Raw genomic sequence first — 26,274 nt, forward strand, 5'->3', positions numbered from 1 at the left:
TGGTGTGTACATTGTTGTCAACTTAAAGATGCTGAATCGTTTCTTAAATGCGTTTATATCCATCGTTTCAAAACTTATGTTGGCACTGTTAAAAAATAAATCGGAAAACTACATTGTAAGCAAAAACGCAGTCTGACTTTGCTTATTTACACTGTAAACGCTCACTCTGACGATTATGTACGGATATATTTCTGTAGATGAAGACGTAAAATTAAATAAATCGTACAAACACGTCACTGTTTATTAAAATGTACTTTTTTGTAGATGAAGACGCTCAGACACGGAAAACTAAAAAGATTCCGTCATTCATCGATAGAAATCGTGTAACCAGTGAAATGTGAACAAGCAGACATTTTGACAGCCATAATTAAAAGGCAATACAACTTTATGACGACTTCAAATTTGTTATCATAAGTTATTTGAAAAGTATATCTTTCGGCATGTAAGTGTTCATTTGCAAAACAATGCTATTATTTTTCAGATTCAGCATATTTAATAAACGAGTCGTAATATTGATTCTTACAATAATAAAACAATTTACAATACCATGACTTGATGATAAGCATTAGTCCATGTTTTCGATTTAGGTATTACTTCGTGAGTTAATCACCAGCATATAGCGTTAAGAAACAATCCAGCAAAAGCACGCAAATACACCTCTATCCATGTATAAAGTTACAATCGATAAACTAGATAAGCGATCCGAGCAAACTATTTACGGGTAATTTAGATAATAGCAAAATCTACCCTGTTTGATAGGTTTATAGCGGTGTACACTATTTATTTATGGTAATTGCACGCGTTATAACTTTAACGCTTCCATTGTATTCGTGTATATTTCACAGCGTAGCATTTGTTAAAGGGGCCTTTTCACGTTAGTAAATTGACAAAATATATTTTGTAAACATGTTCCAGATTTGCAAATTTTCGTTGTAGTTATGATATTTGGTAGGAAACAGAAGTACTGAACATCTATCATGCTCTAAAATATCCATTATATGAATTTATAAAGCGTTGCAACGCGAAACGCTGAATAATTTGGAGAGTTCTGTTGTTGTCGCTATATTTTCTAGGGGTCAGTGGTTCGAACCCAGTTGAGGGTTACTTTTTTTCTTTCTTTAATTTTTTCTTGTTTTTTTTTACTAGAGCTATTAAGGTTCAATGTTTACATTTATAAATATAAAGCATTGCATGGCAAATTTCAATACATGCCAAATCTGTGATAAGATCCCTGTTCGAAGAACGAAAACTGTTCGCATATAGACATATTGACATATTGACAATTTTCAAAATTCCGAACATAGACGTTTTGTAAAAATAGCGTTTTGTAAACCGAGTACCTATAAGATAGCATTGATGAATCATTGTGTACACACCGGTCTTACTGACCTGTGTACAAACGCGAAAGGAATTGTTGGTAGCACTTCTGTTTCGAGAGAAAAGTGAAAGCGAAAGTAGGTCATTTAATCGTGCTTCTGATAATCGCTATCAGTCTTACCGGTAATACAGATTCAAAATCACATTTTAAAATAATTAATTAACATTTTTTAAACAACATTCCATTTTAAACATACAATCAAAAACGATTTTTTTTCTTTTATTTTTATCATTTTCATTCCTACGCAGAACTACTTTTGCGGAAGCATAATTCCCCAATCCAGGGAAATGGGATGTATCTTAGTATAGAGGTGACAATAACGTATTGACGTCACCATCTATGGATAGAATGTGGATGAAATTGCGCGGCGTTTGTAAAGTTAATCGATGAAATAATTTGGATAATAACTTTTTATTTCATTACAATTGTTCACAGGTTATGAATTTCTGTCATGAAGTACATTTAACACAGCGTAACTATTGCACGCCGAAAAAGCAAGGTGGTGAAGATGAAAACGTTTAGTACAGAGAACCCGGGCTCTAAACCCGGTGCGCACAACTGTTTTCATTGTCTTTTTGATTAAACATGTTTCTACCGCTTTAACTTTAAAGCATTGAACTTTTAGCTTCCTGCTTAAAAAAATTGTCCTGTTGAAAAAACTATACATTTTTCCAAGTCTTTGAAGAAGCCCTTATTAAGTAGGATAAGTCGATATCCACTGGGATATTGTATAATTTAAGTTGAAAGTATTTAAAACAGGTATCGAATATGCCTCAGTATTACTAACACCAAACGAAAAGTGTAACTTTAGATAATGAGTTGGCAAAGTAATATAATGTTTCTCAGCATAGTGTGTTATACTGTATTTATTAGGTACTATTCAAGTGGATTTTAGATTTCATTTGATCAGATTTTTAAGAAGAACAGATAAAGATGTACTAAACGCTGTCTTGTTGGCAGCAGTAAGAACATGCACTTTCTGCAAAAGAATGCGTGGCTCGTGTCCATATTCCTAGTCCGGAACTGGCTTGCCGTCCACAGAAGCTTTCCGTATGCAATTCACGCGGTTTTGCCAGTAGTGCGGGCCTCTTTCAGACGTTGTAGCAACTTCCGACGCTCAGTGGCAACTTCCTCGGGAATTTCTCGTACACGTAAAATGACGTTTCTTTCAGTGCATTCCCTTGGCGCCTTACGAATCAACCTTCATTGAATAAAGTGAACTTTCCACACATGTTTCTAGGTATACCGTCACGTTTCATGCACATTCTGCGAATTCACTCTTAGCTTTCTTCTGTAATGACCATTTCGACTTTCATCTTGTCGTAGATAAAATGCCTTATCTTGAATTCCACGCCTTCATTGGATTAATAGGGACATTCAAGTATACAATTGAATACCAGATTGTATCGCACGGAGTGGGACAGGAGTTATGTAACTTTCGCTTGCAGTGGCTTTCTCCAGTTCGACCACCTTACCGGTAATCATACCAAGACATATAGAGCTATTGCTTCGTACTACTATTATTTGGACAAACTCAAAATTTCATATCAGTATCGAAAATCGGAAGCTTCGCAAACATTCTTTTTTTATCAGGCAGTTCATACATGTCATCATTTTTGATTCAATAGATCCCAGCGATTTGATCCCATAATCATTCAGATCTATAATCTCGGGATGTAGCTAGCTTCTTAAACAAAACCTTGCCTGGCACATGTGTTTTGTTTATATTTAAATACCATCTCATTAATTAGTATCACAATTCAGCTTCTAATCTCATGAGAATGACCTGATGGTCAGTCTGCTTAATTGTAACGTGTTTGAGTCTGCTTATTATCTTCCATATCATTTGAACGATTTTCATGACACTTACCTAAAATGTTTAAGAATTTATTTAAGATTATTTGCACAACATTTCAGTCAGCCACGCTCAAGATCAAAATCACATATTTGTATTGTGTTGTTTAGTTTGATTTCTTCCTACGAATACCAGAGAAACAATCATCATCTTAATTAATAAAATCAAAACTTTTATGTGCAATAGGCACAGTCAAAATAAATATGCATTCAGATATTTACTCAAGCTATATAGTACATTCACAAACGTTGATACGTTAATATTCACATAAAAGTATGCATGAAAAAAACTGATTGGAATGGGCGTTAAAAGGGAACTCAACTGCTTAACATCCAAGAGATAGATTATGTTGTGTTTTAAACTCATATATATTTATTTATTGCATTTATTGACCAACAAAAACCGACACCCGTTACTTTAAAATAAGAAATAAGACAGGCAAAAAAGGATTTTAAAAAGCTTAAATTCTTTTCGAGCTGTTTATTTTTGGGTAACATGTTGGATCCCCATCTATAATAGTCATTTTGATACGCAGTGAAGCATAACATGCGTATCAATATAATTGAATAATAAATACTACCATTACGTAGACGTATCTGAATTTACGGATATTTCTTTGCACTTGCGTTCCAATTAAATGATACATTTAAATGATCCGTCTCATTATCGTATCTCTTCTGATATTGCGAGGGTACTTTTGCGTTGACTTAGTGAATGGAACCCGGAGCTTGAACATCGGTTAATGATCACCATTTTAATAAAGCAGGAATCTATAGCAACCAATATACATATGCATCAATATGTTTGAATCCAATGGAAGACCGGCCTTGTCCCAGGACGTGAACAATTTATCTTTGTTTCTGCGACTTAATCAGTCCCTGTGCAAGCGAATCACGGATACATATACAATATCACCAACATATCTTGGTTTTAGTTTTAGCCTATCTAATTCCCGTCGAGGTCTTTCCGTGAATTATTTTGTTTCGGTCTGAGTCATGTCAAGTTTCGAATCCGTTATGACGACATCGAATTTCTATTCTTAGTATGTGTTGTAGAACACAATCTTAGTTAGATATCGACATTTGCACAGCAGCTGGCATATAGCTTCGGTTGTGATTTTACTGTATCGGCCTAAAATTAAAAGTTCTAAATTGTTCGGGCATTTAGCGACTGCGGAGAACGCACGGCCGGTCAAACCGATCTTGTGCTCTGCATTGTCTTTGAGGATAATTCTGAAATGCTTGGACAATGATTGACAAGCTGAATGAAGCAGACGTCCGTTATTCTGCAACAGCATGTTAGGTTTATATTACGCAAGAATGGACAGCGTTTTGCGATTTGGCCGAGACATTCATCAGAAAGATTGAAACAGTGGGCGAGACTCAAAGTTGTCAAGCAGTTAAACAATTGACAGCTGTGCTTATCTAAAATATGTTGGATTGCCCCGATATCTTCTACGTGCAATGCCCTTAATCGACTGCACCTGTCCAATGCCTTGCCAATACATGTTGGCGTCACGAATCTGCATTTCGATATCTTCATCACACGAAGCCTTTCTCCGTTTGTAATGGTGCCTAATGTGTTGTTCGAAAGACTTGCACATCCCATTATTTCAACCCATTGTAGTTTTGAACAGTTTTGAAAAACGTGCAAAGCTGTTTCATCGTCTTAAGTCGCTTCAAGGAAATTCAGTTTTATTGCATACAAGGGTTGGTTTTTGGAGGCCACATCTCTTATTCCTCTGTTGATTTCGTCGTTTTTTCTGGATCGAACGGACATAACTTTGCGTCATGCTGCTTATAGCTGTCATAGTTACCGAGAACTAGAGTGCCCAGCTGCGTACACTTTTCCGCAATGTAATATAGGCATGGCGAAATGATTTCCTGGCGTCGGTTAAAAATGTCAACATAACGAATACTCTCATGAGCTGACCCCTGAATATACATGAATACATGCGGGAAGAACATATGATTCGTATTATTCAAGACAACTTTCTGTATTCTCTTTTAGCAGGGCTCATTGGGTATCTTTTCGTCATCTCTTAGATTATTACTAATCCAGCTTGTTTCTGATAAATCTATGGATTCCAAACTTGGTAGCCCGGTGGGCAATTCAAGCACATGCAGTCTGATTTTAGTAAGGCGAGATCCGAGCAAACTAAGATGTGTGAGTCTCTTTCAATGTTCTCCTACATTTCGTTGGTGTTTAAAGCGTCCAAGTAATCCTTCGTGCCAGGAATCAACTACGAGCTTTTTCAAATCTTGTGGACAACATTTCATATCGAAGTCAAAACAGTAATATTTCAAATGTAATACTTCCAACGCTGGATACAATCTTGTTATCGTTTGTATCGATCTTTCTACACATGATCTAGCATGTGATAGCCATCCGTAGGTTTTATATAATTGACATGACGCATTATCTATGATCGCTCCGCCCACTTAATCACGTGGCTCAGCGGGTAGCAAACTTAGACAAGCTAACACCAAAATGGCTTCATTGCCTATATACTGCATGTAGATTAACGCGATATTCCGGATTATTTTTATGGACTTTTTGACACCATATGACACATGTATAAGGGGTTTGTGTCATTTAGTTATTCTGCGAATGCAAAAAATAAACGTTTATAGAGAACATCAGCTAATTATAACGGGGTTTTCGGTACATGAATAACGCTCTCAAACGCCTGCGCGCTGACCGAAATCGAACCTGTTATTACGTGTGATGTTGGTATTAGCAATAAATTAACACTTCTTCAACGGCATTTACCCATGTTATTTACGAAACATTTCCACTCGTGTATTTGACACGAAATAGCGCTTTAAACTGGGATTTCGGATAAGTTTTACACGCTTTCTGACACCGAGTGTACCAAAATCCCACATGTTATTACGTATAAAAGTGATATTAATAATATTAAACATTGCTTACGGGACATTTATCAATCAATATAATTGAAAGTGCAAGACAGCACAATAAGCTTGGTCATTGTTATATAAACAGTTATCGTTTATCGTTTCATCCGTCCGTCCGTCCGTCCATCCGTTTGTTTGTTCGTTTGTGCGTTCGTGCGTTTGTTTAATGTTTGTTGGTTGGTTGGTTCGTTCGTTCCTCGGTTCGTTCGTTTGTGTGTTCGTTTGTTCGTTTGTTTGTTTTTTTGTTATTTCGTTCTGTTGGTTTGTTCTTTGGTTAATTCTTTTTTCGTTCGTTCGTTCATTTATTCATTCATTTATGTTTTATGCTTTTTTTATTTTGTTTTTGTTTGTATTTATTCGTTTATTCATTCATTAATTTTTCCATCCCTTCGTCAGTCCGTTTGTTTTTTCGTTACTTTGTGCGTTCGTGCGTTTGTTCATTGATTCGTTCGTTTGTTCATGAGTTCGTTCGTTCGTTCTTCAATCGATCCATCGATCGGTCGAACCATCCTTCCTTCCTTCCTTGCTTGATTCCTTCCTTGCTTGCTTCCTTCCTCCCTTTCTTCCTTGCTTGCTTGCTTCCTTCCTTCCTAATAATAGTGTATATTACTAAAAATATATATTTAATGAAAAGGCGATTAAACCATCCTGGTCATTAAGTAAGATGCTTGATAAATATTAAATTGATACGATTATTTGCCATAATGTATGTCAATGTGAATGTGTGTATATTCAAAACTTGTCCGTATGTAAAAGTCTTAAGTGAAATAACATCGGTGAAGTACCATGGGTGCTTTTTACAGTATAATACAGGTTTAAACTCTCACAGACGAAAAAAAAATTCAAGGCACGTTATTAAATAACTTAATAATTTATGCGCAAAGTTGGTTTCTATCACAGCATATATTACATTTGAAATAAACATTCATTTGCAAGACATCTAATCGGACAGAGATGCAATTATATTCCTTTATAAAATACGATTTTTAGCCTGAACTTATCTGTTGACTTTTAAGTAAGATATTATCAGCCTCCATGGGATGCTTATTAGCTGTTTCATTATTTACTTAATTGTATGTGTCGTCCTCAGTTATCTCCAGGTGTCTAGAAAATCACTTCTTCGACTTTGATGTCATCTATTCTCTTCAATTTACAATATACGGCGCTATTTTCAGACGACTTTTTATTTCAAAATTGGATTCCATATTATTTTGCCTATGCTTCCTAAACAAACATGCTACAACAATAAAACAGCGGAATCTACATTGTGTATTATCAACCTGCTGTGGTGATCCCTTTCTTATCCATTTTAGCGTCAAGTTATATCATATAGATCAGACATCGGCCGGCTCCCTTATGTATTAGTCTGACTTAAATTTTCTGTCGTAAAGTATTGTGGTTAGATTGTCCAATTTAGGAACGCAAGTAGTCATAATTGTTGGCCGGCCAGCTCGCTCGCTCGCTGACTGACTGACTGACTGACTGACTGAAAGAAATAACGAACGAACGAACGAACCAATAAACCAATGAATAAACAAACGTACGCACACACGGAATGAATAGATGAATAGTTAGATAAATATATAAATTGATGAATAAATAAACAAGAGGGCCATGATGGCCCTGAATCGCTCACCTGACTAACCAAATACAATCCCAACCCAGGTTTCACATTCTGACAAAATTTCATAAATATTAGATGAAAACTGCGACCTCTATTGTCTACACTAGGTTTTTCTATTATTTGACCTAGTGAACTAGTTTTTGACTCCAGGTGACCCAAATACAATCCTAACCCGGATTTCCTCAAGATAAACAATCTGATCAAATTTTATAAAGATTGGATGAAAACTGTGACCTCTATTGTCTACACAAGGGTTTTCTATTATATTACCTAGTGACCTAGTTTTTGACCCCAGATGACCCAAATACAATCCCAAACCCAGATTTTATCAAGATAAACATTCTGACCAAATTTCATAAAGATTGGATGAAAACTGTGACGAGGTTTTTCTATTATTTGACCTAGTGACCTAGTTTTTTACCTAGTGACGTTGTTTTTGACCTAGTGACCTAGTTTTTGACCCCATATAATCCAAAAACATTCCCAACCCAGATTTCATCAACATAAACATTCTGACCAAATTCATTAAGATTGGATGAAAACTGTGACCTCTATTGTCTACACAAGGTTTTTCTATTATTTGACCTATTATGTGACCTAGTTTTCGACCTAGTGACCTAGTTTTTGACCCCAGATGACCAAAATACAATCCCAACCCAGATTTCATCAAGATGAACATTCTGACCAAATTTCATAAAGATTGAATGAAAACTGTGACCTCTACTGTCTACACAAACAAATTGTTGACGGACGCAAGCACACACGCACGCACGCACACACGCCGGACATCAATCGGTCACATAAGCTCACCATGTCACTTTGTGACAGGTGAGCTAATAAATAAAGAAAGAAATACATGAACGAATGAATAAACGCATGAATTAATGAACAAGGGCTGTTTGTAAAACATGCATGCCCCCCATATGGGCTGTAAGTTGTTGTGGCAGCCATTGTGTGAATACGTTTTTTGTCACTGTGACCTTGACCTTTGACCTAGTGACTTGAAAATCAATAGGGTTCATCTGCCAGTCTTGATCAATGTTTCTATGAAGTTTGATGATCCTAGGCCTATGAGTATTCTTGAGACATCACCCGAAACAATTTTACTGTGTCGAGTAACCGTGACCTTGACCTTTGACCTAGTGACCTGAAAATAAATACGGGTCATCTGCGAGTCATGATCAATGTACCTATGAAGTTTCATGATCCAAGGCGTAAGCATTCTTGAGTTATAATCCGGAAACCATTTTACTTTGTCCGAGTCACCGTGACCTTTGACCTAGTGACCTGAAAGTCAATAGGGGTCATCTGTGAGTCATGATCAATGTACCTATAAAGTTTCATGATCCTAGGCGTAAGCGTTCTTGAGTTATCATCCGGAAACCATTTTTCTAAGTTGAGTCACCGTGACCTTGACCTTTGACCTAGTGAGCTGAAAATCAATAGGGGTCATCTGCGAGTCATGATTAATGTACCTATGAAGTTTCATGATCCTAGGCATAAGCGTTCTTGAGTTATCATCTGGAAACCATTTTACTGTTTCGGGTCACCGTGACCTTGACCTTTGACCTTGTGACCTGAAAATCAATAGGGGTCATCTGCAAGTCATGATCAATGTACCTATGAAGTGTCGTGATCCTAGGCGTAAGCAATCTTGAGTTATCATCCGGAAACCATTTTACTGTTTCTGGTCACCGTGACCTTGACCTAGTGACCTGAAAATCAATAGGGATCAATGAAGTTTCATGATCCGAGGCGTAAGCGTTCTTGAGTTATCATCCGGAAACCTTACTTTTTTCGGGTCACCGTGACCTTGACCTTTGACCTAGTGACCTCAAAATCAATAGGGGTCATCTGCGAGTCATGATCAATGTACCTATGAAGTTTCATAATCCATGGCGTAAGCGTTCTTGAGTAATCATCAGGAAACCATTTTACTATTTCGGGTCACCGTGACCTTAACCTTTGACCTAGTGACCTCAAAATCAATAGGGCTCATCTGCGAGTCATGATCAATGTTCCTATGAAGTTTCATGATCAAAGGCCTAAGCGTTCTTGAGTTATCATCCGGAAACCTCTGGTGGACGGACGGACCGACACGAGCAAAACAATATACCCCCTCTTCTTCGAAGGCGGGCATAATAAACAGAGATCATGTCAACACACGAAAAAGGCATTAGACCTCCTTGTGTCCGACAAGACAATTGATAGGTAAAACTTTGTTTTGGTTGCAATTGAAAACAGAACTGTAAAGGTTTGCTTCATTAGATGGTTATCAACTAGCAAATTTGTTGAATTGATATCCCTGCCAAAAAAACAAAGCTTTCTTCACTTTTAATTATAAGTTTTACCATATGTTATAAAATAACAGGTGTAAATTTACTGTATTGTTGTTGTTTTTAAATTGTAAAAAAAATGTAAACGTCAATATGATCGACAGAAAGCAACTGAATAAATGGTATTTTCTCAGTCTAGTTTGAGTGAAAGCAAAAAGATGTCAGGTAAAATATGGTAAGGTCCAATTAATTTAGAAAGTTACCTGTCTTCATGTCCTGTATAAAGATTTGTGTGTCTTTCGCATAGCTTGCATCATGTTTGCAAACAAAATCTATGGATAGTAGCTTTGAAAAAGTGTTTCTTATTTCTGCAAACTTTTTTCAGCAAACCACAAACCTATTCAGTCAAATGTTTAATTGTTTGACCCCAAAAGTTTTTTAAGGGAACAAAATATTTACTTTAAAGAACAACAAAGATTCTCCAATAATTTACATTTACACATTTTTCCATTTCCTATTGTCCAGTTTAATCTATATCACATTTTTTATTTTCAAATGCAGAATCTGGCCAATATATTGGTCACAAATGTGTGGATACATGTAAATGTCATAATTACAAACATTCACCATTTTTACCAAGTTCATGTAATTAAGAAGACGCAATATTTTAGCCCCAAGCAGACCTTTACATTGTAATGAAAGTCATCACTCAAGCAATTCAAGTGTCGCTGTTGTGTTGTAGTTATGGTGTCCCCCTAGCGACTGGAAGGTCAAGGGTTCATTCTTCCCAAAGACACCAAGAACTGGTTCTTTTGAATCTCAAGAAGAAAACTTGAGTGATTTTTAATAAGCCTTAGCCTGTCCATGCAAGCAAGCAAAAATAAAGAGATTTTAACTATTAAATCAAGAAATTGGAAAATTATTGCATAACTTGACAATTTACCTCTTTGAATAAACCAATTGGTGACACAAACAGTGCTTTGGCTCTAGACAACATATAGGAAAAATAGGAGGAGCCACTTGCTGCATTACTATTAGCTAAAATGTACAATTTATACAAAAAGTGATATCGTACGATTCCCAGATATTGAGCATTTCCTGATATAGATAATTTTGTTAAAAAAAGAATGCAGCTCTGGTTATGACGTCACATGCATGCGCTCAAGGCATTTTGCTTCACAAGTATTACTACTTTTGAAAATAAAAACAGACACGACCAAACTGAGGAAAAAAGTATAATTGCATTTCAAAATCTTACTTTAACTGAAATTATCAAAATGTATCCTTATTCCATTCAATGTTTGGTGCTCTTCATTAAACTTTAACATATTGCAACATATTGCAAAATGAGGCACAACACTGCAGCGCTAGTGTAAACATAAAGCGTTCATGTATGTGACTTATTTAAAAGAAAATACTTTTACTTTTTCCTGATTCTCAGAAAATGTTGCATGAAACAATCTAGCATAATAACTGTGCGCGCACATCTCAAGTAAAAAATAGGTCATATATACACATGTTTTGTTCAGTCGGTAAACAGTATACCCAGTCGCAATTGGGTGCTTATTTCATAAAAAATTAATAGACACATATATGCTGAAATGTATTTGAACATATGGGGAATGTTTGTGTTTTTGGAATTCTTGAGCACTTTCATTTGTCCATGTTGCTCAAAAGAAGAATGACTTATAAAACACAAACTTGTTAAATCGTTTCAGTTTGTATAAATATGTTCAGTAACTTCAGTTAATTGAATTTTTGAAGTTTGGTTGGCCTTATGCAATCGAGTAATCTCCTATACAATCGAGTAATCTCCCCTTTCAAATGGGACGTCTCGATACCAAGTAAACAACGCGAACTCGTAGTGGACATTATTGTTGATGTGAATGTAACTATTGGCTTTGTGTGATTCAACATGCTGTAAATAAACAATTTTGACATGAATTTTACAGGAATTAAATATTTGTCGGTAAATCATTTATTGCTGCATTGTTTGCATTAATTCAAAAATGATTTTACTTGTTTCCTTAACCACTTGATACATGGTAATTAGAGGATATGTCTGTTTGTCATGAAATTTTAATTCATTTCACTCTTTCAGACTTTGTCACAATTTTCGCATGTCAAATCCAACTTAGCAGCAAGAAACTCTCACACATTAACTCAAGTTAGTGATGTTGAATGTTTAAAAAAAAAGCACAGTAGACGTCTACTTCAAATGAATAACATTATACAAATAATTTGATGACAATAAATTGTGGTTGTCTCAATGTCTGAGAGTGAGACAGAATGTTATTATCAATGTAGTTGCAATAATCCAACTCCCAGCTATTGACCCTTCGGGTTCTGGGAGTTGCAGCTGGTTTCACGATTTACCATAGCAATTTTACCGCCTGGATTCCGGGCGCTGATTTATTGGTAAAATTAGCAACATAAAATATTTTCTGGCATGAATTAACACAAATAGATCGTCAATATATCTATAATGAGCAAATTAAGATAACTTACATGATATGGTGTGCTCGCAGAAGAAAGAATTTAATCAAAGTTTCAAACACGTCAACCGTAAATGTCAACTTGTTTGCATATGGAACAGTTTTAATTAACCAAAAGAAAAATTAAAGAAACGCACGTGGTGTGTTTACAACAACATGTACCAATAAACGGTTTACCTATGCTTTTCTCGAACATACAATTTATGTTTTTAAGAAAGGTTATTTTCAAATATTAACAAGGGCTGTTTGTAAAACATGCATGCCCCCCATACGGGCTCTCAGTTTTAGTGACAGCCATTGTGTGAATATGTTTTTGGTCACAGTGACCTTGACCTAGTGACCTGAAAATCAATAGGGTTCATCTTCGAGTCATGATCAATGTACCTATGAAGTTTCATGATCCTAGCCATAAGCGTTCTTGAGTTATCATCGGGAAACCATTTTACTATTTCAGGTCACCGTGACCTTTGACCTAGTGACCTGAAAATCAATAGGGGTTATTTGCCAGTCATGATCAATGTACCTATGAAATTTCATGATCATAGGCATAAGCGTTCTTCAGTTATAATCCGGAAACCATTTTACTATTTCGGGTCACCGTGACCTTGACCTTTGACCTGAAAATAAATAGGGGTCATCTGCCAGTCATGATCAATGTACCTATGAAGTTTCATGATCCTAGCCATAAGCGTTCTTGAGTTATCATCCGGAAACCATTTTACTATTTCTGGTCACCGTGACCTTGACCTTTGACCTAGTGACCTGAAAATCAATAGGGGTCATCTGCGAGTCATGATCAATGTACCTATGAAGTTTCATGATCCTAGGCATAAGCGTTCTTGAGTGAGGTGAAGAACCTCGAACTGGGGAAGTGATTTGAAAATTTGGATTATGACGTCTTCCGGGAGCGTCAGAATGTTTTCGTCAAAACTGTCCATAGTTGTTAATTTTTTGAATGCGGTGTCTGCAAAACAGGTAAATAAAAGAATTGTTTTTAACATGCAAAAACAAATTAAATAGTGATAAATTTATTAGTTAAATGCCTTAATGTTTTTTCTACAAGACAACTTAATTAAGGCATACATACCGTAAGCATATTGTACATGTTGCACTAAATCAGTTATACTAAAAATCTATATGAATGTTATATGTATGTATATATGCTTCCCTCTGTTCGCGTCTACAGGGTGAAGATACTGGTTGCATGCGGCGGTTTGAATAATTTAGAACACCAAAGTTTTAAAAAAAATAAAATAATGGTATCAATAAGATTATGTATCTACAATATCATAGCCAGTGTGTGTATGTGTGTGTGGCATATGTATCCTCGCGTTATAGTAATTGTTCAGTCGCGTTATCGCCATCTGACTGTCGCGTTTTCACCATCGTATCGTCGCGTTATCATCATCGTACCGTCGTGTTATCATCATTATACCGTCGTGTGATCATCACTATACCGTCGTGGTATCATCACTATACCGTCGTGTTATCATCACCATACCGTCGTGTCATTATCAGCGTGGTATAGCCTTCCAGTGCCCGTCCACTTGTTTTCACCGCGGCGGTAACTTTTCTCTGCATCGTAACTTCATGACTTTTGACTGTATGTATACTTATTGACGTTCGAACGTTTGTTGTTTTGTGTGACCAGAGAGCAAACATTAGAAATCAAACTAGTGCGGCCACATTCATCTAAAAAAATAGCTAAAAGATTTGGTAAGCTCAATCAACCTTTTAAAATAAATATTTTTTCTTTAATTAATAAGTTGTGAAATGACATACAATCTTCCAAATCACTATGCACCATTCCTTCAATATTTATACTTAAAATAAATTTAATCTTATTTGATCGAATGTTGCAAAAAAGACCAAAATCGCAACATGGTATTCGAACACAGCTTTAGGGTCGGCAACAAGAAATGTATAGCTTTTTAAATTGTTGTTTGTGTTTATTCATCGTTTTAATATACAGAAATTGAATTTAGTGATATTGCTCTAAAACGATTAAGACATATATGATATTGTTGTTTCGTTTGCAGTATTTATAGTGTCTTCACAGACGCACGTAAGTACAGCTCTATAACTATTGCTCATTGGGTCATTGACAATTTGTCGACCTGAAATGGCCCACAAGTCACCCGGAGGTGACTTACTAGAAGCCGATTCTTGTCACCCTAGGGAGACTTCAAGCCTATTTATGTCACCCTGGGGTGACATGAAGCCGATTTGAGTCAGCCGGGGGTGACTAGCGTCGGCTTGAACTCATCCTAGGGTGACATGAATCGGCTTCTAGTCACCCCCCGGTGACTTCAAGCCATTTCAGATCGACAATGACCAAATGAGCATATCTATTTGTATGAGGTTGCAAAGTGGTAGCTGGCTGTATCCATTCAGTAATTCTAATTATGAGGGGATGTTAAAATAACATCGTAAGTCACATTTGCATTTGAGCCGCCCTCTGAGAAAACTGGGCTTAACCCTTTGCATGCTGGGAAATTTGTCGTCTGCTAAAATGTCGTCTGCAGAATTTCTAAAATTTGCATTTTCTTCTATTTTTTTCAAAGAATATTATCAGAATAGCAAACAGTTTGGATCCTGATGAGACGCCACGTTCTGTGGCGTCTCATCTGGATCCAAACTGTTTGCAAAGGCCTTTAAAATTCGGTTCCCGCACTGAAAGGGTTAATATACAATGTATGTTAGTAAAGAGTCATGCATTCAGACCTGTTTTCATAGAGCACAGCTTAAATGCAATGTGACTCACTATGTAATGTTTAAGGCCTAAAAATATGGAAATCAATTCAGGATACAATGGACATTCCATAGGCCAAGCAAGAGAGAACCAGAATCATTTTTCGAACTGGGCCAAATGAAGATTGGACTTAAAAAAGAGTTATTGGAAGTTTACAAGGTTTTTCACTTTAGCCATAAAAGGAAAACTGCCCTGCCCCCTGCTACCATTTGCAGATATAGATTTGATGTTGTTAAAACAAATCTTTTGATGATTTTTGATTGATTAGACTTTGAATACGACTTGTATAGTTTTAACAAGCTTTTTTCTTTTATTTGACCTAGTGATCTAGTTGTGACCTGATATGGTCCAGTTTCGAACTCGGACAAGATATAATTGGGACAAATGTTCTGAATAAGTTTCATAAAGATATGGCAATAAATGTGGCCTCTAGAGTGTGAACAAGGTAAATATTGACAACGAACAATGCACCAATGACAAATGGTGATTACAAAAGCACCTTGCGCTCAGTAAAGCTAAAAGATGTGCTGTTATTCTTCTTCCAACAAACAGACCCCAAGCTTGTTGCAACCAATTAATTTCCCATAAATTGAGCCCTTTCAAAAATTGGTATCTGAAGACTAAAATGTCATAATAAAATGTAACAAAATTATTCTTCATTGAATGTAAGTCACATTTCAACATCAGATTGACAAACAGTATACAGTTATACACATGTAAACACATTTTTACTATTTATTTAGTACTTCGTCTTTTCGTTTCTTCAGAATCCAGTCAAAGCATTACAAATGTCCATGTTTTCACACACACATTAATGCATTACTTACAATACATATGACCAGTAAATATTTCTTCATAATAAACCCACTATCACATTCATGTCCACCATTTACTTATCACTTAAATGCAACTAGTAAGTTTCTACACTAATATGCCATTATGGTCTATGGTCCAGATCATGCACAAATTCCATGCATTATAATTGGTTAGTATTCCAAAGTTTTCCTTCGGTTTCATGCCATGACATGGCATCACAAAGAGCAAACATTTATCCCCATGTTTTAGCTACTTACCCAATATTGTAACAATCAACTTAATGCAGTACAATTGGTTTATCTCCCCATGTTTTACTTTGATTCCCTATGAAAGTTTCATCTTGAAGAATCACAAAGTGCACACATTCATTCCCATGTTTTAGCTATCAACTCAATGCTTCACTGAGTGCCTTCATGTCCACGTGTTCTATATCCACAGCTGTTTCCATGTCCTCAGAGCCAGCATTGTGCCAATGTTTCTGACGAGGTTTATGACCCCTACCACGCCCTCTGATCCTCCCTGGAAGAAATCCTCGGGAAATACCGTGGCCAAAACTTAACGTCTTTGGAACACTGAAAACAAGACATATTGAAAGTGCATGATTATGGACCAATTAGGCTAACACATGGATGGAAATTGGAAGGGGCCCAACAACCAATTGCCCAGCCAGTCTTTTATTATCCTTTAAAGCTGCTTACTTTGACTGCATGTATTTTATACAAGAAAAAACAGAAGTCAAAGGGAATTAAAGGGGCCTTTTCACACATTTTGTCATGTTTTGAAGTTTGTCTTTAAATGCTCTATATTGATAAATGTTTACATTGGATCTAAAAAGCTCCAGTAAAAAATCAAGAATAAAATTTAAAACAAGGGACAAAATTGTCACAAAACCAGCTTTTCATTGTGAAAAAAAATCTGATAAAGGGAGAAAACTCAAACTGAACTTTTGAAATGAACAAACAAAATTAACCCCCTTTGTAAGTTTGTTTTAAAAAAATATATATTTTTAGTCGTGGCGAACCTTGACATTGGAGATATTGACGTGATTCTTTCGTGCGACACACCGTCCCATGATGGTGAACAAATGTGCCAAATGATTTTAAAATCTCACAATGAATGACATAGATGTGGCCAGGACAAGCTCATTTATGGCCATTTTTGACCTTTGAACTCAAAGTGTGACCTTGACCTTGGAGATATCGACGTAATTATTTCGCGCAACACACCGTCCAATGATGGTGAACAAATGTGCCAAATGATTTTAAAATCTGACAATGAACGACATAGTAATGGCACGGACAAGCTTGTTCCGCCAGCCCGCCAGCCAGCCAGCCAGCCAGCCCGCCTGCATTCGCCAATCTAATAACCAGTTTTTTCCTTCGGAAAACCTGGTTAAAAATGAAAAAAAGGTTACCCAGATCAGGGCTCGAACCACCGACCCATAAAGTTCTGGAGTAAAAAGTCTACCACTTAGACCACTAGGCCATCCTTCCGGATACGTTGCCAGACGTATTTTATACGTTATATAAGCAATCATCGTAGCTTCACAAAATATAATGACAACAACAGAACTCTCCAAATAAATAATTCGTTTCGCGTTGCAACGTTTTATAATTTTTGGGTTTTTAAATCGTCAAAAGATGCATATAATGGCTATTTAAGAGCATGGTAAATGTTCAGTATTACTGTTTCCTCACAAATATCATAACTAAAAAGCAAATTTGCGAATCTGAAACAACTTTTTTCAATTTTGTCAATTTACCCAAACGTGAAAAGGCCCCTTTAACTCTTAAGATCCATGGGTTGATACAATTTAAAGAATTTTCATTTTAAAGGAATTGTAGGTTAATTCAAAATGAGAAATTTTGTTTAGAAAATCTATAGACGCAACTAGTGAATGTTAACAGCAGAAAATAGCAGACAATTGTGTATGCGATGTCGAAAAAGAGGATAAACGATCAGTTAATGTTTATTTTTTATTCTTTTTACTAATACAGAAATATCATGTGAAAACATATTAATTCTTTTTTAAGTCCAGTCAATGCAATACTATTGAGTGCTGTTATATTTAAATTCACATTTATACACAAAATGAATGAATATTTTAAGAGATCGACGTATTCATGAGTAATACTGTATGCTTACGAAGCTGCCCGAAGCCAATCTCGCGGTCGCTTGTAAATGTTCGAATATCGATGCGGAAAATTCACATGGAATATATATTGTCACACAAAAAATAAAAACAGGCAATTTTGTATAGTGCTAAATCTATATTACCATACCACATCTAGCGTTGAAATTTTGGCTATTGCTATTTAAACACTCATTAGTTATTGTTTATGTGTTAACTTTATTAATTTTTTAATACATGTATTGTACAAAATCTTCGTTGATTTTGAGTTTTTAAGGGCTTTTAACAGCAGTTTCCATAGTTTTGATTTCACTGACCTGACAGTATGCAACAATGTTTAAGGTAAAACAATGAAACATTTAAACCAAAAAGTATGAAAACAGTATTTGATTATTTACATGTAACCCGTTTCTAAAAAAAATCCCCTCCATTGTTCAAAGTTAGGAGGTAATTTTCCCCTTCATGTTGGATTTCGAGAATAGGCACTGGTAACAGGTGGTTTACTTAGGATGAAAAGTATGTTGGACACCTAGCCTACACTTCATGGATGATGATGATGATGACATTTTTACTGCTTTAGAAATGAAGTCCACATCACAAGCTTTGAATAATTTATGCAGACAAACTGACAGACCCACAAAACAACAGACGGGATCCAATACATTACCTCACAAATTTAATGTGCAGGGGTATATAAAACAAAAACAAACAAGAGCTGCATTTGTGGAAAACAATGCCCCCTACTGCTCTTGAGGCCGCACAGCGTGCTTTTTTAGAGAAAACATGAATCATTTCCCTTTACAGCTTACTACTTCCCTTGGCAAAGGCCCGTATCTTCGTCAAAATTCGATGGACCAGAATGTTTTACAACATCATCTGTAGGTCATGTTGGTAGACTCACATACCAAAAATCAGCTCAATATCTTCAATCATAGCATCAAAAAACTCCTGAAAACGGAATGCTGGACCAACAGACGGATGGACAGTGCAAATGCTTTATGCCACCCTACTGGCAGCATAAAATAACACAACTGAAAATAAGATAACAAGAGAATTTTAAACATGATTTCTAGCACAAATATGTAGCATACTTGTATTTGAAAACTCGTGTCTGCGGTTGATTCGTATTGTTGGGCAAACATGACTGAGCAGTTGTTCCATCTATTTCCATGGATATGGCTTGGTCACTTGTGTTACTGTCAGTGACCTTGACAATTGTTCGTGTCTCATCTGTGTGTGAAGCTTTTTCCTCTTTTATTCCAGTCTTCATGGGAGATCTGCACATCAAAGACAGTCATAATTGAAAACAAGAGGCCCATGAGGCCCTGAATCGCTCTACTGCTATAAACACTGTGCAAATTTGGAAAGAATAAGATGGAAACTGTGTACTTAATCGCGCAAACAAGGAGAATTTTCTCAAATTCAAGGGGAGATTTTTGTGTACTTATTTCTCCGATACTGCTCTTATTCAATAGGGTTCAAGTCCTCATTGATATAAAGATACTGTGCAAATTTGGAAATATTTGGATGAAATCTGTGGAATTAATTGCGTAAACAAGCAGGATTTCAAAATGTTCTCATTTTCAAGGGGAAGTCATCCTGGACTTCTGCTTCGATATTGCTCTTTTTAAAAAGGGTTTAAGTCCTCATTGATACAAAGACACTGTGCAAGTTTGCCAAGAATTGGATGAAAATTATGGACTTTATCACATAAAAAAAACTGAATTTTCATTTTTTTCTCAAATTCAAGGGGAGATAATTCTGGACTTATAACTCCGATATTGCTCATTTTCAATAGGGTTTGACTCGTCATTCAGATAAAGACACTGTGCAAGTTGGGAAATGATTGAATGAAAACTGTGGACTTTATTGCGTAAACAAGCCTTATTTCACAATTTTCTCAAATTCAAGGCCAGGGGAGATAATTCTGGACTTTTTACTCTGATATAACCCATTTTCAATAGGGTTCGAGTCCTCATTAATATAAAGACACTGAACAAGTTTGAAAAGAATCAGAAGAAAACTGTGTCTTTATCGCGTCAACAAGAACAAGTCTATCACACGCACGGGCGGACGACGGAAACCACGCCATGACATAAGCTCTTCAGGCCTTCAGCCAGCTGAGCTAAAAAGTTCTTCAACCCTTTACCACTTAGATACGTATTTTGACGCATTTGTGGTCCCTTAGAAAGTTAATAAATTTCATTAAAGACCTTTCTAACTAAATTTAAGTTTTAAAGGCTTAATTTGAATCAGTCATACCCTTAGGTACTAATGAGCAGCAAACAGCATAAAACCTGAACAGAGTGCAAGTTACTCACAGGCTGTTCTGGTTTTATGCTGGTTGCAAAAGCCATTTTCACTTTGCTTCTAAGTGGGAAAGGTTTAAATCTGGATTACCACAGTATATTAATTACTTGGATGAAAGCATGTAAATATAAACAACACAGTTCATTATTTTGTATTCTTAATATGACTATCCTTTATGCACATATAAAATAAAATATTTTCCATGAGTATATAAGTGAGTTTAACTGAAATCATGAAAATGAGATACTAAAATTTTGACATGGTTTGAGTTAAGACTCATGAAGATTGCAAAACAACAAAAATGAGTATAAAAGTATGAACCTTGACCTTAATTCAATAACCAATTATACGACTTAAGAATAAAGAATAAACTTATGTAGACAAAAACAATTACTTAAGAATTTATTTATATACTGGTTAGACATTGTGATTATGTCATCGATAACTGTTCTAAATATATAATGATGTCATCAATAACTGTTCTAAGGAAATAATGATGTCATCAATAACTGTTCTTAGGAAATATTGATGTCATCAATAACTGTTCTTAATAAATAATCATGTAATTAAGAGTTGTTAACTGCTATGCTAGCCTTAACTTTCAAGTAATTATAGAACATTTCAGTTTAAAGAATATTCCTTAAGTTATTTGAAGTATTATGTATAAGACTCAGTTGGCGAATACGCACCCAAGTCAATGGCAAGGGCAAATGAATCTGTTTTGAATGTGAGGTCTCAAAGCTTAAACGGACAAATGGACCCATAAATTGCAGGCAAGAAAACTAATGAGACTTTACCACCACTGAATGGCAAATCAGTTATGCATATAAGAGTTTACAAGTTTTAAAAAGATTTGCTTATTGCATGATACAATATTCTTATGAGATATTGTATGAGAACACTATTTTACGACTGTTACCGGTGTTTCTTCTGGTCATATCTGTAATTCGCGGGGTACTGATGAAGCTTGATCATGTGATTGCGTCTCAACTTGGCGTCCTGAAACTTTGACCCACATGTCTCCAGTAAACACTGAAACTGAAAAAGACATAATATTGCATTTAGTAATGAACAACAAACTGTTTATTAATTTATTTACTTTTAAATTAGACTTAAACAAATTAACTGAAGAACAAAATGCAGATCTGGTGCAGATATTGTGCTAACAAAACTTGGCTAAAGTCATATAGCAATACAATCCAGCTAGTGATTATAATCCATGGACACATTGAATCAAGATACAGTAAGACAGCTACTGAATTAACTTAACCCTTTACCCCATAAGAAGCGAAGTGAAAATGGCTTTTGGAACCAGCATAAAACAAGAACAGCCTGCGAGTAACTCACAGTCTGGTCAGGTTGTATGCTGTTTGCTGCTCATCAGTATCTAAAGGTTGGAAATGAAGCCTTTTAAACTTGGATCTAGTAAGACAGGCCTTTAATTAAATTTTACTTTCAAAGGGACTACAAACATGTCAAAATAAGTATCTTTAAAAGTGGTAACGGGTGTGACCTAGAACTTCAGTTGGCATAGTTGATTAATGAATTTGTTTATCTTAATGCCATAAGTAATTAAGGAGTTTTTTTTTAATCCTTCAAAGCCTGTAGTAGATATACATGTAGACTGGATATGAAAGTCATACAGACTGATTAACAGACACATTGATGAACTGACGAAGGGCATTCCTGTAATGATTCCCACACCATCTGTCGGGGAATTAATGATGTTACAGAATATGGACTGCTATAAAAACTTTCAAAGACAACAAAAACTTGAAAATAAATCTTTTGTGGTTTGTTAAAGAATTTGTCACAACTCACTAAAAATAGAATGACAGGCTAATCAAATTTAAAAAATACTTAAGAATGTAGTAACCATGTAATAGCAGCTATTGCCACCTTTTGACTGCGACAAGATCATAAGTATGATTCATAATATGTAAAGAGACACAAAGACCTTAATCTCGACAATAAATGGTTTTGCAAGTGTCACAGAATTAAGCTTAAGTTTACTTTACTCGGTGAAAGTAAGTTCCAAAACATTTAATGGGAGATAATAAATTCACGACAATTGGTGAAAATCGACTGTAACAAACGAACCATTGGTTGTCTTTCAGCTAGCATGGCAAACATGATGTCATGAGTCTCCAGCATGTGCAAGTCAAGCAGATGAGACGTGGGATACGTCCGACTGCAGTTGCTGCACACGTTCCTATGGCAACTGTTGTAGTGACTCTCATACCTGGATACATAGACTTCTTAATAATCATTATGACAGGGCTACAATTGCTATTCTGTATTATATACAGTTGTTGTTTTTCAAAGTTTTGGGAATGGGGACAAGTCCCTTTGGATTGGGAAATATGGCTTCCTTTTTTACTAAAATTGGGAAATAAATTTGTTGGTTTTATGCTTACAAATACTTTAAAATGGATAATAATATTGATTTTAATATTATATTTTCTACGGTTCAACTTATAGAGCTGGATTTGGAGATAAATGACATATTTTGACTTATTAAAAAAAATATATCTTATTTTTGGAAACCTTCAATTGGGATTTTTACGGTCCCATTAGGGAAAAATACTTTTTTCCATAGGGACTTGGTCCCCCTACTGGACCCTAATTTGAACAAAAAACACACCGATATACGCTCATTTTTCTGAAGCCTTTTTTCACCTTTAACTACAAAATAAACAAAATAAATCCTAAAACTTAAGTGATGCTATCAGCCTATCCAGTTTATTATTTTAGGGACATATTTTATTGTTATTCCATAATTGCAAAATCAGGGTTTTTTTTCCTTCTTTGGGACCTGCCGAAAATCGGCCCTTTCCCCTCGGATTTTTTTTCCCCTCAGCTGGTAAAATTTCCCCTAGATTTCATTTTCCCCTAAAAAAAAAAAAAAAAAATTTTTTTTTTTTTTTTCCTTTAAATATATAAGTTATCCTGATCCACTGTAGAAACTAAAAAAATCTTGCATAATTAAATTATCTGTTGCCTTGAATTTGTTTTAAAAACAGTAAAATATGTTAAATTGATTATTTTAGACTTTGCTTATTTTCCCCAAGATCCAGCTTTTCGCACAATTTTTCCCCCAAAATTCGACGTTTCGCGCGATTTTTTTCCCCTCAAAAAAGGCCAGGCCCTTTCCCCAAAATCAGATAAAAACCCCTGAAAATGCACACTGTTACTTGACAAAGAAGCTAAACACTTACTTGGCAATGCTGTCAAACACTTTGGTGCACTTTGAAATGCAGCATTGAAATTCGGAAACCCTGAAAGTGATCGAATAAATGCAAGTGTTAAATATTGTTAAAATACGGCAATCAACTCACTGTAAAGAAAACTGTACGCAGACTCCATTAAAAGATAATTAAAAAGTTGTTATACAATTAATGCATGCAAATTTATTTTCCTTCATTGGAACTTTTATTAGGCTTAGCAGATGCATGCTTTACCTTTAATCACAGTGACACTTTTAGAAATGAGCATCATATTCAACCATTTGTAGATGTATGTATTACAAACAGCATAATACAATTAATTTTAGCATTATTTTAAAAGAGTTAGTACCAAGCATATGTTATAAATTTCAATTCTAATTAGAGCAAAATACGTTGTCATAATTGAATAATTACCTAGAATATGTTATCTCCCTTCTAACATCCACAGGTACATATTTTGAGGCAAGCTGACAGAAGATATCTCCCTCCTCAAACAAGACATCACCAGGCTGTAGACATCGTTTCACACATTTCCAACACCAGACCAATCCTTCATTCTTTACTTCAAAACTCTCTGGATCTGCCATGTGCTTTATTTAGGACTCACTCTGACTGTTATATTGTTTATTTTTGTTATGGATACTAAATGTTCAACAATTGATTTTTAGTTATAAACAAACATGTTTCTGTGAGAAATAAAAAACTTTAAAACAGGTGTAAATTCCATCAGCAATATCATCTATTTCAAACAAACAAAACAGTATCCACAAATTCAATACAAAACCATTTTACTTCTCCACTAACGGAAAAGAGAGCTTGTCCATTAAATCGTCAATTCGCTCTCGTAAAATTGGCAGGATCTCAACAGCTACAAACAAATGGGTCTCATCAAGGTCTTGAATCACAAACTTCTTTCCTAAAGCCTCAGTTTCATCCAGATGTAGCAAGAACTGCTTCATGGCTGGGTCACACTCCACTAATATTCCTTTCATTACATTCACCATGGTTAGTATTTATGTCTGAACACCTTATTTAAGCAAATATATAAGTGGCATTTACTAGTAATTGGTACATTATTCGAACAAGATTGTTTTCTTTTACACACAAAATTGAAATCAAAAAACAAAATATTCAAATAGACACTTGAAGCTGTCTATAACAATAGGATTCAAGTTATTATATAATGTCAGAAGTAGAACTATACTTAAATAAAATGTATACAATAAACACTCAACAGTGTCTAATGTGTCTTATACATTAAGAGTAAATTTCAATTTTAAATAAATGCTGACAGCTGATGAGTATCTTTACTCAAGCCTTCTTCTTTGAATCATCAATGCATTTTCTGAATGCCTGCACTTGCTCTTGGCACTTCCTCCAGTCTTTATGGTCAAACATACACTCCTGTACAGCGTAGTGTTTCTCTAGACACCCAAGTTGTTGTAGATGCTTCTCTACTCTGTCTAGTTCATCATCATCATCAGGTTTGGTAAAATTTCTATTGTGTGGGTTTGCATTTGCCATGCTGTCCTAAATCGGATGAAGATTAATGTATTTTGTATGAACTGTAGGTAGAATTCTGCTCATACATGTATGTAAGCCTGAAAAGAATTAAACAATAGCATGTGTATTCTTAATATGTAAACTAAAATAGTGAACAAAGCGAGTTATTCATGGCAATCCAAATAATAAAAAGTGATCATGTTCTACATGTTATGTGAATGCCTAGTGTCCCATGGGAAAAATTAATACATAATTAACTATATTAATTTGGAATTATAAATGTTGGTGTAAGCCTCGATTTTTTGTAAACTGTGTTCATTTAATTTGTATTTGATGGAAACTGCTAATAACAAATAAGATAGCCCTGATTCCATTTTCCCTACCAGTAAACTTTAGTCTTGTTCACATAATATATAAGTTATTTTACTGAGGACTGTTTACAGGATCGCATACTTTTGCTTTTCCATCATGTGTGTCGGGTGCCGGTCAACTCATACCTACGTCAAGTCGCAAGTTTTTTTGTCAAGTCGCACGTCTTTTTTGGTCAAGTCACGCTTTTTAAAGTCAACTCGCATCTCCCAAAAAATGTCCAGAAATAGATGTAGGTTATAATATGATCAGTAGTTTATAAGTATAAATCATAGATATTATGTCTTTTTAAAAATAATTATCTGAATATACGGTTGTCACAATTAATGACTCTTTTACACTTGTGGACGGTGTTTTTCACGGGTTATATGTCTGTGTGTAACTAAGAGGTGTGAAAGGTGTTATATACAACGAACAGGGCTTTTTTTCCTTCTTTGCGATTGGCCGTGGACGGACATTTCACAATTTTGACACGGCCAATTCACAAACCTGACATGTCCGTTAATATTTACAAAAACGGCCGTTTTAAATCGTGAAAAACGGACTTTTCGTGCTTAAAACTGTCAAAAACGGCCATTTCGGAACAGTAATATAAGTTTCAAAACCTCGTTTTTAATTCC

The 26,274-nt window shown here is 35.4% G+C and overlaps 4 protein-coding genes across 5 annotated transcripts in view; 2 read left to right on the forward strand and 2 right to left on the reverse strand.

Annotated features, from left to right (window-relative positions):
* The window catches only part of LOC127860920 (uncharacterized), a 105,188-nt gene extending 104,804 nt beyond the window's left edge, over positions 1–384 (forward strand). The window contains exon 5 of the mRNA XM_052399236.1: positions 265–384. Coding sequence (XP_052255196.1) covers positions 265–341 — 77 coding nt within the window. The 3' untranslated portion in view covers positions 342–384. The remainder of the gene's footprint in view (positions 1–264) is intronic.
* The window catches only part of LOC127860917 (uncharacterized), an 86,537-nt gene extending 85,838 nt beyond the window's left edge, over positions 1–699 (reverse strand). For both annotated transcript variants that reach the window (XM_052399233.1, XM_052399232.1), the window contains exon 1: positions 547–699. In XM_052399233.1, the coding sequence (XP_052255193.1) occupies positions 547–549 (3 nt within the window). In that variant the 5' untranslated portion in view covers positions 550–699. The remainder of the gene's footprint in view (positions 1–546) is intronic.
* Positions 1–26,274, forward strand: part of LOC127860914 (uncharacterized protein KIAA1958 homolog) — a 217,918-nt gene that overhangs the window by 19,555 nt on the left and 172,089 nt on the right. The window lies entirely within an intron of this gene.
* LOC127860918 (zinc finger protein 511-like) lies at positions 15,940–24,562 on the reverse strand. The gene is made up of 6 exons (XM_052399235.1): positions 24,197–24,562; positions 23,774–23,833; positions 22,656–22,797; positions 21,475–21,593; positions 19,337–19,522; positions 15,940–16,686 (listed from the first exon to the last, which is right to left on the reverse strand). The coding sequence occupies exons 1-6, from the start codon at positions 24,367–24,369 to the stop codon at positions 16,500–16,502; spliced, it is 867 nt and encodes a 288-aa protein (XP_052255195.1). The 5' UTR covers positions 24,370–24,562; the 3' UTR covers positions 15,940–16,499.

Source organism: Dreissena polymorpha, chromosome 15 (assembly GCF_020536995.1).
Source record: "Dreissena polymorpha isolate Duluth1 chromosome 15, UMN_Dpol_1.0, whole genome shotgun sequence".
In the NCBI taxonomy this organism is placed as follows: Eukaryota; Metazoa; Mollusca; class Bivalvia; order Myida; family Dreissenidae; genus Dreissena; species Dreissena polymorpha.

Bases quoted from the DNA above. Each gene is read 5' to 3' on its own strand.
- LOC127860918 (XM_052399235.1), bottom strand. From the start codon at position 24,369: ATGGCAGATCCAGAGAGTTTTGAAGTAAAGAATGAAGGATTGGTCTGG. The intron at 23,834-24,196 runs GTAATTATTCAA...GATCACTTTCAG, and splicing joins AGGGAGATAACATATTCTAG to GGTTTCCGAATTTCAATGCT. The intron at 16,687-19,336 runs GTATGCTACATA...TCTTGTTTTCAG, and splicing joins ACACGAGTTTTCAAATACAA to TGTTCCAAAGACGTTAAGTT.